Source organism: Amia ocellicauda, chromosome 15 (assembly GCF_036373705.1).
Source record: "Amia ocellicauda isolate fAmiCal2 chromosome 15, fAmiCal2.hap1, whole genome shotgun sequence".
Lineage (NCBI taxonomy): Eukaryota > Metazoa > Chordata > Actinopteri > Amiiformes > Amiidae > Amia > Amia ocellicauda.
This window is the reverse complement of record NC_089864.1, coordinates 9,354,303-9,366,141: the sequence shown is the minus strand read 5'-3', so window position 1 is coordinate 9,366,141 and position 11,839 is coordinate 9,354,303. Positions and strand designations below refer to the sequence as shown.

At 42.5% G+C, this 11,839-nt stretch overlaps 1 protein-coding gene across 2 annotated transcripts; it reads right to left on the bottom strand.

The window, feature by feature from the left end:
• Positions 1–415: 415 nt before the first annotated feature.
• LOC136771395 (transmembrane protein 168) lies at positions 416–11,834 on the bottom strand. Of its 2 annotated transcripts, none has more exons than XM_066723683.1 (5): positions 11,669–11,834; positions 9,149–10,416; positions 5,219–5,361; positions 3,681–3,955; positions 416–2,246 (listed from the first exon to the last, which is right to left on the bottom strand). In XM_066723683.1, the coding sequence occupies exons 2-5, from the start codon at positions 10,283–10,285 to the stop codon at positions 1,699–1,701; spliced, it is 2,103 nt and encodes a 700-aa protein (XP_066579780.1). In that variant the 5' UTR covers positions 10,286–10,416; positions 11,669–11,834; the 3' UTR covers positions 416–1,698. The 2 variants fall into 2 exon arrangements, with proteins under 2 accessions (XP_066579780.1, XP_066579781.1); XM_066723684.1 differs by having other exon boundaries at positions 9,149–10,369.
• Between the last annotated feature and the right edge of the window lie 5 nt (positions 11,835–11,839).

The following is an 11,839-nucleotide window of genomic DNA, read 5'->3' as shown; positions in this document are numbered from 1 at the left end:
GAAGAAAGTAAGTAGTGTTTCACACAGATAGTTGACAAGTACCAGCCATCCGGGCTATTTCGTTTGTCGACCATATAAGGCATTCAACAGTCCTAGCAGAACGATAGCCATTCATGCTAACCTTCCTGTCTGCAGGGATCGTTCCACTAATCGTGTTACCATTGATCGCTGAATTATTTCTCCATCAGAGGACTTTACTAGCAAGAGCAGGAGCGGCTGCAGCTTTCGGTGTCGTAGGGATTTGTTTTCTTGTAGGGCAGGACAGAAAGAGCAGAACTAATGGGTTGGTTAAATACCCTTATTGATTCACAGCGACAGACAGCCGACGTCAAAAGACCCCGACGGTGATATAACGAACGAACGAATGAGCGAAGAAAGAAATACTTCCTTTGATTGATATCAAGTATAGACAGGCTTGAAGAAAAATGGCTTTATTTAAGAAAATAGATTTCGTAGGCAACAGTGATACTTTTTCCCCATGCACAGACACAGAATAATGATTCATACAACCAATCCCACCACTTGAAAATGAATGAGCCACATGCTCCTTCCCACACCAGGTATACAAACTAGCGAGTCTGTGGGAGATCATTGCAAAATAAATACAATAGTGCCAGTCATATACTTTAACACCCAGGCCTTTCATCCCCTTGTGAAGTATTGACGGGTCTCTGTCCGAAGTGCTACGATTTCAATCAGACGTAATTAAGACGTCTTTTCAGTGAAATCAAATTAGGTTATAACAAAAAAAAAAAAACAATAACAAACTTTTCATTCATAAGGTACCAAATTTCTCTTTAAAATGTGTTTATGAGTGCACTTAGATAAATAAAAATAAAAGTACACTTTGGCTGGATGACAAAAAAATATGCTAACTATATTTAAATACGTTTCATAAGCATCAATCAGACAATTAGCTCTGTAACAGCTTTCTCTGTCGCTTTGTGTTTTGCTGCTACAGCAGATTGTACAAAAGCAATTACACCCAAAAGCATTAAAACTTTTAGGAGTTTTTTCCTTGCTAGGACCAGGAAACGGCACCTTTTGGTAATGAATGCCTTACCGATTTCTCAGTATGCCAACATCTGAGGAAAAGCGTATCATCATTTGGGTAATATCTAGCATGAGAACAGTGTCGATCTCAAAGGAGCCACTGAGTTAGAAATCATAGAGCTCATCCTGAATATGATCGGGTGCCATCGGGTTAAAGCTATCATTTTTAACACCCCAAGGAAACACATTATGATCAAAACTGTACGATGCAAAAAAATAAATACAAATAAAAATAAGTTAAAATTCCGAGACACCACAATTGAGTGGGACAGCCAAAGCATCATCACCCTCAAAGCCAAAACTCTTTATTACAGTTGAACGCGACACCCAAGTCAGCCTGACACAGATGTAACTGTTTCACAGCCAGGCGGATCATGTGACATTGACTAGAAAGCAGCCCGTTACAAAATATATTTTCATTACTGTTTCATGAGTCACGCTTGCTTCTGAGGTATAGGGTTATTTAATACAATTACAATCTTTTCAGGAGACAGACATTGACCCATCTCGATTTCAACCAAAGAACATTAAATAAGAAGCTGAGGAACAATTTCATATCGTCTTTGGACTGCCCCCCACAAACAAAAAGGAAAAAATTAAGCATAAAGTACCGTAAACACAAAGAAAAACATCCACTTGAGCCCTTTAAGACTTAACCAGCTTAAACCCTTGCCCTGTGTCAAGCACTGTCGGGGGGAACCATCTTAGCTTCAGCCTCCTGAAGCACCGCAGACAGACGCCACAAGCCCAGAACAGGTTCAGGCCTCCGCACCAGTTTGCTAGGTGGACGAGAGGGTAGGTGACCCTGGGGAAGTATGTCATCCAGTGCTTGGCGACATCACTTCCTGTGGGCAGGTGCAAGGTGTAGTCACTCCACCGCTTGGACACGCTGTACGCTGCGGTGACGGTCCGCCCTTTCTCCGACCACTGGATATTGTTTTCGGGGTTGCAGTTGAACTCCACCCACTCGGAGGTGAAGTCTCCCAGCTGAGGGGGTTCTGCTTCCTCCACGTCCACAACTCGGGCCATTTCTGCCCCCTGGACCGCCACGTACTGGTCACCCACCTTGCGCACCTCTTTGATCCACGGAAGGGAGTTCTCACAGTCCAGCACGATGATCAACCTGGAGCATAAATCGCTGTTCTTCTCCTTCCACAACTCCAGCACATTACTGAGCCGCAGCACATCTCCTCCTAAACAAACAAACGAGTGTCACAAGGTCACCCGTGAGCCAATGACATAACGGACACACAATATGACATTTCTCTTGGATTCAGTGTTAAATTCTTCACAACTGGAAGTGGCAGCTCTGGGATTGCAGCACGGCAGCCACACACTCCCATAACCATTATAGCATTTAAAACTTTCCCTGCTGCACCTGCTTAAGCAACATGCAAATAAATCAGGTGGATGCTTCAGTAACGGTGCAGACATTAGCATTTTTCATTAGCAAAGTGTTACTGCCAGATATCTAAAGCCGGCGTTGTCTAATGTGTATGAAGTGAAAATGTGGCAAAAGTGCTTCATTTTCTGTGTCTAATAAATCACTGTGTGAACAAAGCGTTTCCCCGTGGAGTCATTAGCTCATCAGTGAAAATAAATACACACGCACATAAAATAACAACAACAAACATCAAATGAAAAATCGAATCAATATATCCAACCCGTTTATGTTCGGTTTCCCCAATTTCCACTTGATCCCTGTATATCCCTCTCTGTTTTATTGGTGACATCTCCAGCCCTGGGGTGTATCTCCACTCGTATAGTATCTGCTATAAGTGTCCCCTAAGGAAAGGATCATGAAAAATGTCAACAGTGCAACAACAGTGCTGTTGCCGGACTGAATTCCCTTAATACTCATTGCTTTGCGATTAACAGCTGCAGGCGAATGCTTGATGGCCGCCTTCTTTGTTAATCCTCTTTAGAGGCTGTGAGAGGCAATGAATTACAGAAACTCCTCTCAGCCCGGTCCATCTGCCAGGAAACATCATTGGCTTTTTTAAATCGCTCTGACTTAGGAGGAATTTTTCTTCCCAAATGCTTCACCCGAAACCTCTTACATGTCTAGAAGACTTTTTTTTTTCTTTTTCTTTTTATAAACGGCTGCACCGATCCAGTCCTATGACACACACACTACTCCTCACCAGGATTAATGTTCCCATTGACTATCATGGGCATGCAGGTTGGCAGCCAGACTGCAAATGGAGATTCCCCTTTGAAACCAAGCCAACCCAAAATATATTTTCAAGTTAGCAAACGCAGTTCTGAAGCTCAGAGGAGTGAATGAGATATTCAGAAAAGATGAGAAGAGCTGTGAAGGTCTGGACCCAGACTACTGCGTCAAATGTATTTGAGAAGGGCTAAAAATGTCACCACAGGAGAGGAAAATGGGCAGGAAAACGATGAAGCGATACTTACAGCAGTAAGAGGCCAAATTCAACGTGTTCTTTAGGGGGCAGCATTTAATTTATATCTCAGTCAGTTTATCACCTTCTCAGAGACAGGACATTTTAATTGCTAAAAGTATATTAATTGAAGCCTTTCCCAATAGACAAAGTAGACAATAATTGTAATAACAGAAGTATACTTTTTCATGACTGCGTATATCTTGTGATAAGGGCGTTTACCTGTCAGAGCCCACTCCCCCGAGCTATGCGAGTGGCCGCTGTAGTACAAGACGTAGGTGTCGTGTCTGGGTCCGTCCTGCGTCCTCAGCTCTAGGAAGGCCTTCAGTTTGGACTGCAGGGCGTCCAGGGACAGGCCGCTGGTGGAGTAGTCGCAGCCGTAGGTGTCGATCATGTGGTAGGAGAAGAACCTCTGGATGGCGTTCAGCATGCCCGTCGAGCGCAGGTTCAGTTGCTGCACGTGCTCGGGCGGCAGCAGGGTGGGTTGGCCGTCCACGCTGCGGGACACAGACAAGAAGGCAGAGGGAAGCCGACGTGAGTGACGGGTCTAGCGGTGCCGCTGTCATTCTCCAGCCACGGCACGGCGCGCTAGGAGACGGCAACGGGTCCCATCTGTTACCGAGTTAATGCAGCTAAATAAAGCAAGGAACAGCCATCTGAGGATTTACCTGTCTATACAGCAGGTGTCAAGACTGCCCCAGTGACTCAGTCTGTAATTCCACTGAGGCTCACACACTCAGCCTAGAGATACGATCCGCTGACTAAACAACACCGTTAGCCATTACTGGTGAACTAGGACACCTGCAGGATTGTGACACTCAGACAGCTTGGTTTGCAAATTCTTAATAATAACAACAATGCAAAAAAGCAGGATTGAATAATCTGGATTTGTTAATTACAGTCAATATCCATTTAATTTATTTAGATGTGCTGACCGAAGAAAGGTAATCAAAGATGGAGAAGCAAGTGTCTTGGATTTTGCATAATTTCCATGATAATAATAATAATACAATCAGTGATTTCAAAAAACATGATCGTTGCTTCATCTAAATCATTTCCAAATGGATTGTTCAACTAATCTGAATGTCTTGCTTAAAGAATTTTGTCAAAGCATCAAAAATGACACACCTAAATCACATTAACCAGTGGTTAAGGTGGAAGGATTAGACGGGCTGCTTGCTGCTTCACACTAGTCTGTCTGTCAGTGCCTTGCCCTCCTGCTTGGCTATTCTAGTGGAGATTCTCTGTCTCTGGTCTCCCCGCTCCCCAAGGGGCTACCACCATCATCATTGGAAAAATATGATTTGAAGCGTTCAGGACCTGATTTCACCACGGCTGCATTCTCGTCACGCTCCCCATGATTCCCCTGCTGGGAACCGAAATGGCAGCACTGGAATACAGAGCGCCGGTATCCAAGGCTCCGTGCTTCAGTGTGATCCACCACTAAAGTGAAAACTGGAAATGTTTTCTTAATATGCAGAGATAAAAAGGTGTCGTTCCGTTTGTATGCGAATGACGACAGGACACCTCAATTAGAAGGGCAACTAGTGTCAAATGTTTATCAATTGATAAATGATGTAATATATATTTATTTTTGTCTTTGTGTTTTCCTCTGCTTTGCTTTTCAAATAGTTCTCTTTTTGGCATGTAGTAAATACATAGAGACACATATAACAATCTAAATCTTAAATATACTTCAAATAATAATACTTCCATAATGACATTTTGGATAAGCTGAAGGGAGCTTTGTATTGCTGTACCTGCAGTAGTTAGTGGGGATAACAACGGCATATCCCACACAAGTTCCTCCCAAGCAGTTTCCAAGCTCATGAAATAATCCGTGAGCTATTGACTCGAGTGGCAGAATCACCAGAAACACACTCATGAAGATCCCATTGGTCGGCTGCAATGAGAATGAGGAACAAACAACAACAATTAAAAACAGACAAGCAATGGATTTAGGATGTTACCCTTGGAGTTCTCCTGACACTAATCTGAAGAGTACACTATAAGAAACACTTACAAAAAATAAGTCAGCAGAACAATAGGCTGGTACAGCCACTTTTAGAAAGTCAAAAATAATTAACGTTTTAAGAAGCTGTAATTTACCAAATCGGCAGGTACGTGTAAGTGAATTTCACCCCCCCTGCCTGCCTAATGAACCATCCAGCCTGCAATATTGCTTCTCATTACTCTTCAGCTCTGATGTTCATGTAATGTTACAGAACCATTTCTTCGGGAGGTAACAAAACATTACGCTTTTTGCTCTAGGCTCCACATCTGCTACGTGACCTCGTTTGATACTATGGCAGAGTGGAGAGGAGCTTCTAGCTCTGTTCTTGGCTGTTATTATGGTCTTTAATGACTTCTATGTAGAGGAGAATGGACACAATGCACATTAAACTTTTCTCTTACTTCAGCAATCATGGGTCAATACTTTGCAGGCCCTGTAATAAGAGTATAGTCTGACTCTGTGAAGAAACTGGCATGAAAGCCAACAAGCAAAACTGTGGGGAAGTTAAACAAAATCACATGAAATAAATCTGACAAGGGCTGATAGCATGTCTCACATTCTGCAGGCTAGGTATCATGCCTGATCTCTCCTGATATAAAGACACATTCCACACTAATGGTTATGTAAAGACCTCTGAAAGCAGAGTTCTACAAGGTGTGAAGACCCAGCACATGGGTGACAAATTGCTCAAAAGCCCTTTATCACAACTCTGTACCCCAGGCAACTGTGCTGTCCTTATGGAGCCCATGAGAAGTTGCATCTGGTCAGCATGAGAAATAGAATAATAACAATAAAAAATAAAAAAGCACAATAGCAAATTTACATTCTTCAGTTTGAAGTTCTGATTGAACAAGTTTCCCTAAATAGGCAGTAGCCTAGATGATGGTGATGATAAATATTTTTAATTATCACGTAACAATAATTGGAAAAAGAGTTTCCAAGATTAAGACTCATTAGTACAATCTACGGAGGACAGAAACCAATTCACAGAACAATCATTTCATGATGCTTTTGGCCAATTTCATTATGAATGCTGCCTTTGTGATCAAATGCCATTATGGCGGCACATTTGTGTGTGTTAATGTCAATCAGCAAACATAAAGAACCAGATATCTGAAGAGATTGCAAGATGCACATCCTGAGATGCCGCCATCAAACACACAAAGTTAATTAATCAGAAAGTCTGGCAAATTGGAATATATGAAAATGGTTCAGAGAGGTGTCAGTACAGCAAATTAAGCTTCCAGGAGTCAGTTATGTGACCGTCTTCAAAAGCTATCCGTTAGTCTAGTCTGATTGGGTATAATCATTCCATTCAAAGAGACATCTCATATGTACTGATTTTACAGCTCATTCCACTTAAATGTACTATTAGGGAATTCAGTGTCTTTTGGGGACTGCTGTAGTTTGCAAAGGTTATCCGAGTTAAAATGGCATTTTGTTCTGTGATCACAAAAAAGGCAGAAAAATAAACTATGTAACTATGTAACTATGTCTTTAAAATAATGCATTTTGTCAAAAAATGATGTGAAGTTCAGCCTAATGTCTAATTTGTACTTTAGCATTTGTTTCTTTAATGAAGAGCAATTAAAATAATTATTTTGGGGAAGATAAAGTGAGGGGACCTTCTGCATTCCATCTGTAAATGAAACCATATGGTCCCCCACCCAATAAACAGTTAAATGCAGTGTTCCCTTTCAAATATTTGTTTTCCTCCGAGAGCTTCCATGTAGATATTTGAATTGCCTTTCGAGTGCAATTCCCTCGAACATTACCGGAAATGTTGCATTGCAAACAAAGGTGTGGTGGTTCAGCATTTCAAAAAACATTTGGTGCTCGTCAGTTTCACTGTTGTTGTCATTGATCGGTGATGAGAGTAGCCAAGGATCTTTTACTTTGATGGACTACTTTTATTTGTGTAGCATCTACAGTGAGGGAAAAAAGTATTTGATCCCCTGCTGATTTTGTACGTTTGCCCACTGACAAAGAAATGATCAGTCTATAATTTTAATGGTAGGTGTATTTTAACAGTGAGAGACAGAATAACAAAAAAATCCAGAAAAATGCATTTCAAAAAACTTATAAATTGATTTGCATGTTAATGAGGGAAATAAGTATTTGACCCCTTCGACTTAGTACTTGGTGGCAAAACGTCAGACGTTTCTTGTAGTTGGCCACCAGGTTTGCACACATCTCAGGAGGGATTTTGTCCCACTCCTCTTTGCAGATCCTCTCCAAGTCATTAAGGTTTCGAGGTTGACGTTTGGCAACTCGAACCTTCAGCTGCCTCCACAGATTTTCTATGGGATTAAGGTCTGGAGACTGGCTAGGCCACTCCAGGACCTTAATGTGCTTCTTCTTGAGCCACTCCTTTGCTGCCTTGGCTGTGTGTTTTGGGTCATTGTCATTCTGGAATACCCATCCACGACCCATTTTCAATGCCCTGGCTGAGGGAAGGAGGTTCTCACCCAAGATTTGACGGTACATGGCCCCGTCCATCGTCCCTTTGATGCGGTGCAGTTGTCCTGTCCCCTTAGCAGAAAAACACCCCCAAAGCATAATGTTTCCACCTCCATGTTTGACAGTGGGGATGGTGTTCTTGGGGTCATTCCTCCTCCTCCAAACACGGCGAGTTGAGTTGATGCCAAAGAGCTCGATTTTGGTCTCATCTGACCACAACACTTTCACCCAGTTCTCCTCTGAATCATTCAGATGTTCACTGGCAAACTTCAGACGGGCCTGTACATGTGCTTTCTTGAGCAGGGGGACCTTGCGGGCGCTGCAGGATTTCATTCCTTCACGGCATAGTGTGTTACCAATTGTTTTCTTGGTGACTATGGTCCCAGCTGCCTTGAGATCATTAACAAGATCCTCCCGTGTAGTTCTGGGCTGATTCCTCACCGTTCTCATGATCATTGAAACTCCACGAGGTGAGATCTTGCATGGAGCCCCAGACCGAGGGAGACTGACAGTTATTTTGCGTTTCTTCCATTTGCGGATAATCGCACCAACTGTTGTCACCTTCTCACCAAGCTGCTTGGCGATGGTCTTGTAGCCCATTCCAGCCTTGTGTAGGTCTACAATCTTGTCCCTGACATCCTTGGACAGCTCTTTGGTCTTGGCCATGGTGGAGAGTTTGGAATCTGATTGATTGATTGCTTCTGTGGACAGGTGTCTTTTATACAGGTAACGAGCTGAGATTAGGAGCTCTCCCTTTAAGAGATTGCTCCTAATCTCAGCTCGTTACCTGTATAAAAGACACCTGGGAGCCAGAAATCTTGCTGATTGATAGGGGATCAAATACTTATTTCCCTCATTAACATGCAAATCAATTTATAACTTTTTTGAAATGAGTTTTTCTGGATTTTTCTGTTGTTATTCTGTCTCTCACTGTTAAAATACACCTACCATTAAAATTATAGACTGATCATTTCTTTGTCAGTGGGCAAACATACAAAATCAGCAGAGGATCAAATACTTTTTCCCCTCACTGTATTATTTGGTCTAAACAATGTTCCTATCTGACTGTAAATACACAGAAACAATCACCGTGCTGAGGCCAAGCCATTCATCGACATTTTACTCGTAAGTTGTTTTTAATCATGAAACAATTATGCAAAATGAGCATTACAGAAAAACAACCAATTAAAAAAGACCTCAAAGAATCTGAACCTACCTGCCATGACACGGCACCTAGGATGGCCGTTGACAGGAGACTGAAGAAGACCAGGCGCTCTGAGATCAAGCAGAAATGGCGCATTCCTTTGGAGGCCATCACACGGTCCAGACTCCTGTTCTCAGAGCGCTGGCTGTAGAACACCTTCTGACAGTCGTTCAATTTCGTATGGAAGCCCCACAGTGTGATGATGAAGATAACGTGGCAGATCATCCAGAAGACCCCAAAAATGGCGAACCCCGGGATCACGAAATACCACAGCTGCAAATCCCTGAGTTTGAAAGCGGCGAGGACGAAGAAGGTGAGCTCCACCAGGCCCAGGGGGAGGACGGACAGTCGGCGCCACACCCGGCCGTGCGTGAGGAAGGGCAGCCAGCGCTCGGTGGCGGACAGGCTGCTGAAGTAGACGTCAAGTAGGGGGTCGCAGATCAGTCGGCTGAAGTAGCAGGCCAGGGCGAAGGGGTTGATGGGGATCTGCAGCGAGGGGAAGAACAACAACGAGGAGACCACGGCAAAACAGACCAGGTTCAGAAATGCCAGGAAGGATTTCATCCGCAGGTCAACGATCAGCATGGCCAAGGCCAGCACCAGGAGAATGATGCTCATCGACTTCTGGAGCAGCATGGCGGTGCTGGCGATGGCAAAGCCGACCAGCTCCAGAAATTCGGCGGAGGTCAGGAGAGCAGGACGGTAGCGGACACAGCCGCAGATCCGCTCCGTCAATGCCCACAACGTCCTGATGAAGATACTGGTCAGCAGCAAGTATTTGGTGGCCTCCTCCTTCACGTCACTCTTGAAGGCGGAGTTATTCAGGAAACACAGGAGACCCAGCAGAAATCCGAACCACAAGTGCAAAAGACTCAGGCTGGCCATTTCCATGGAGAAGTAGTAATGCAGTATACTTGCAATGCCTAGGACAAACAGACCCAGGATAAAAATCACCAGGATCAGGGAATCTGCCGTCTTCTCCCATCGCACGTACAGGCCCATGCATATGGCCACCAGTAAGTTGAGACTGGACAAGTAACCGAGATATCGCACTGAGGACCTCATGTTAACCTCCCTGTTTGCCTCTTCCAGTCTAGTCATCACTGCATAGAGACAGTGACTGACACAGTAGCGTAATGACCTGCACATGTAAGTGGATGGGGATGGGGTCCTCCTTACACCAGGAAAACGCTTTCCTTTCAGGGCTCATCCAGGATCAATGGCATTTGTACCCTAAGGAGAGAATCAAAGAAGTGTGGAAATGGGATGGAGTTCACCAGCTGCAACATAATACAGAAACAAATCAGAACACAAGACTCAATGCATGTGTAGTAATCAATCAAGTTCCCCAAATTGAATATTAAAGATATGAACATCAAGTGCCACAAAATTACGGTATCTTCTTATACTTATCCAAAAGAAATGAAGACGTTTTTAAATCATGATGCCTTTAACATGTAAATACCATCCAAATAACAAAAGAAAGCACAGATGTCATATGGGACATAAAGTCTTCAATCTAAGGTAAGCATCAGTTACATTTTACTTCTAATTTAATACAAACTTCACATTAAATGGACAGAGCTTTTGTGTGGATAACAAGAATGATAATAAAAACAACATATATCATTACATAATTAATGATAAATACAAATGCCTGTGTTATACACCCCTAGGTAAAATCTATTTAATCTACCAGTATGTCTATCATCAGTGTGTATGGAAACAATGCTAGTCCAGAAATTGAGAGAGAATTAATTACTACTACTACAATGGGTACTGCTTTTGGACATTTATGATTATTAAAATATTATTTTAAACCAAACACTTGGCTTTGGTTGTAGTGGTTATATCAGGTGCATGTGTCCTATAAAACTGAATTTAAAAACTAAAATCACCTAAACATATTATGCTTCTCATACTATAGCATGAAATTCATTATTGACCTTGCAATTAGATTTATTTGAGCACCAACTGGCCATGCATTTTAGGCATTTTGTAATTTTAGCATCCTATCAAACCATCATTGAATCCACATTATACTTCCTGGATCAATTCGCTGTTTACATTGCATACGCACATTGAGTTTCACCACAGAACTCAATCTCTGTGCATTTCCAACAATATGTGTAAAATACCCGAGATGCATCTAGCCAATGTTATATGGGTTTATTTGCTACATACCATTCGTTCTGTATTTTTATTTCGTCATAGGTGAACCTAGTACTACTAGTACTATACTTCGGGTGAGTAAATATGTGTCAGATGATATACGTCCGAATACACTACAGTTTATATTTCTCCAAATCAGACAAAAAGTTGCCTATTAATCTGAAACAGGTGGATAATTATTACACTCACACACAGACAAGTCTAAGGAAATCAACATTCTTAATAAATCTACACACTTATGCAAATGTCTAATACAAATATTATTTAAACACTTTTCCCTGTCAAATAGGAGAAACTCACTATTGCACTTCCTGCTAGACACTGGAGTTCGTGCGCTGTATTCATCGCGTAATTACGCACCTGTTTACCCAGTGACGGCACTACGCATGGACACGTTAATATCTCGCTGTTGTTTCCCTCTGTTTTAATCCGGTGCGGTTGTTTAAACTTCTTTGTTTAATTTCGTTTGATTTCACAGTTTGAAAACTTTCCAGTTTTACATCCGCCATGTTTTCATCGTGTCACCTACGG

What these genes read in the sequence shown, in the direction of transcription:
- LOC136771395 (XM_066723683.1), bottom strand. Translation starts at nt 10,285, where the DNA reads ATGTGCAGGTCATTACGCTACTGTGTCAGTCACTGTCTCTATGCAGTG. An exon ending in TAGGTGCCGTGTCATGGCAG is followed by an intron (nt 5,362 to 9,148) that starts GTAGGTTCAGAT and finishes TTCTCATTGCAG; the next exon opens with CCGACCAATGGGATCTTCAT. An exon ending in GGGGGAGTGGGCTCTGACAG is followed by an intron (nt 2,247 to 3,680) that starts GTAAACGCCCTT and finishes TTGTTTGTTTAG; the next exon opens with GAGGAGATGTGCTGCGGCTC.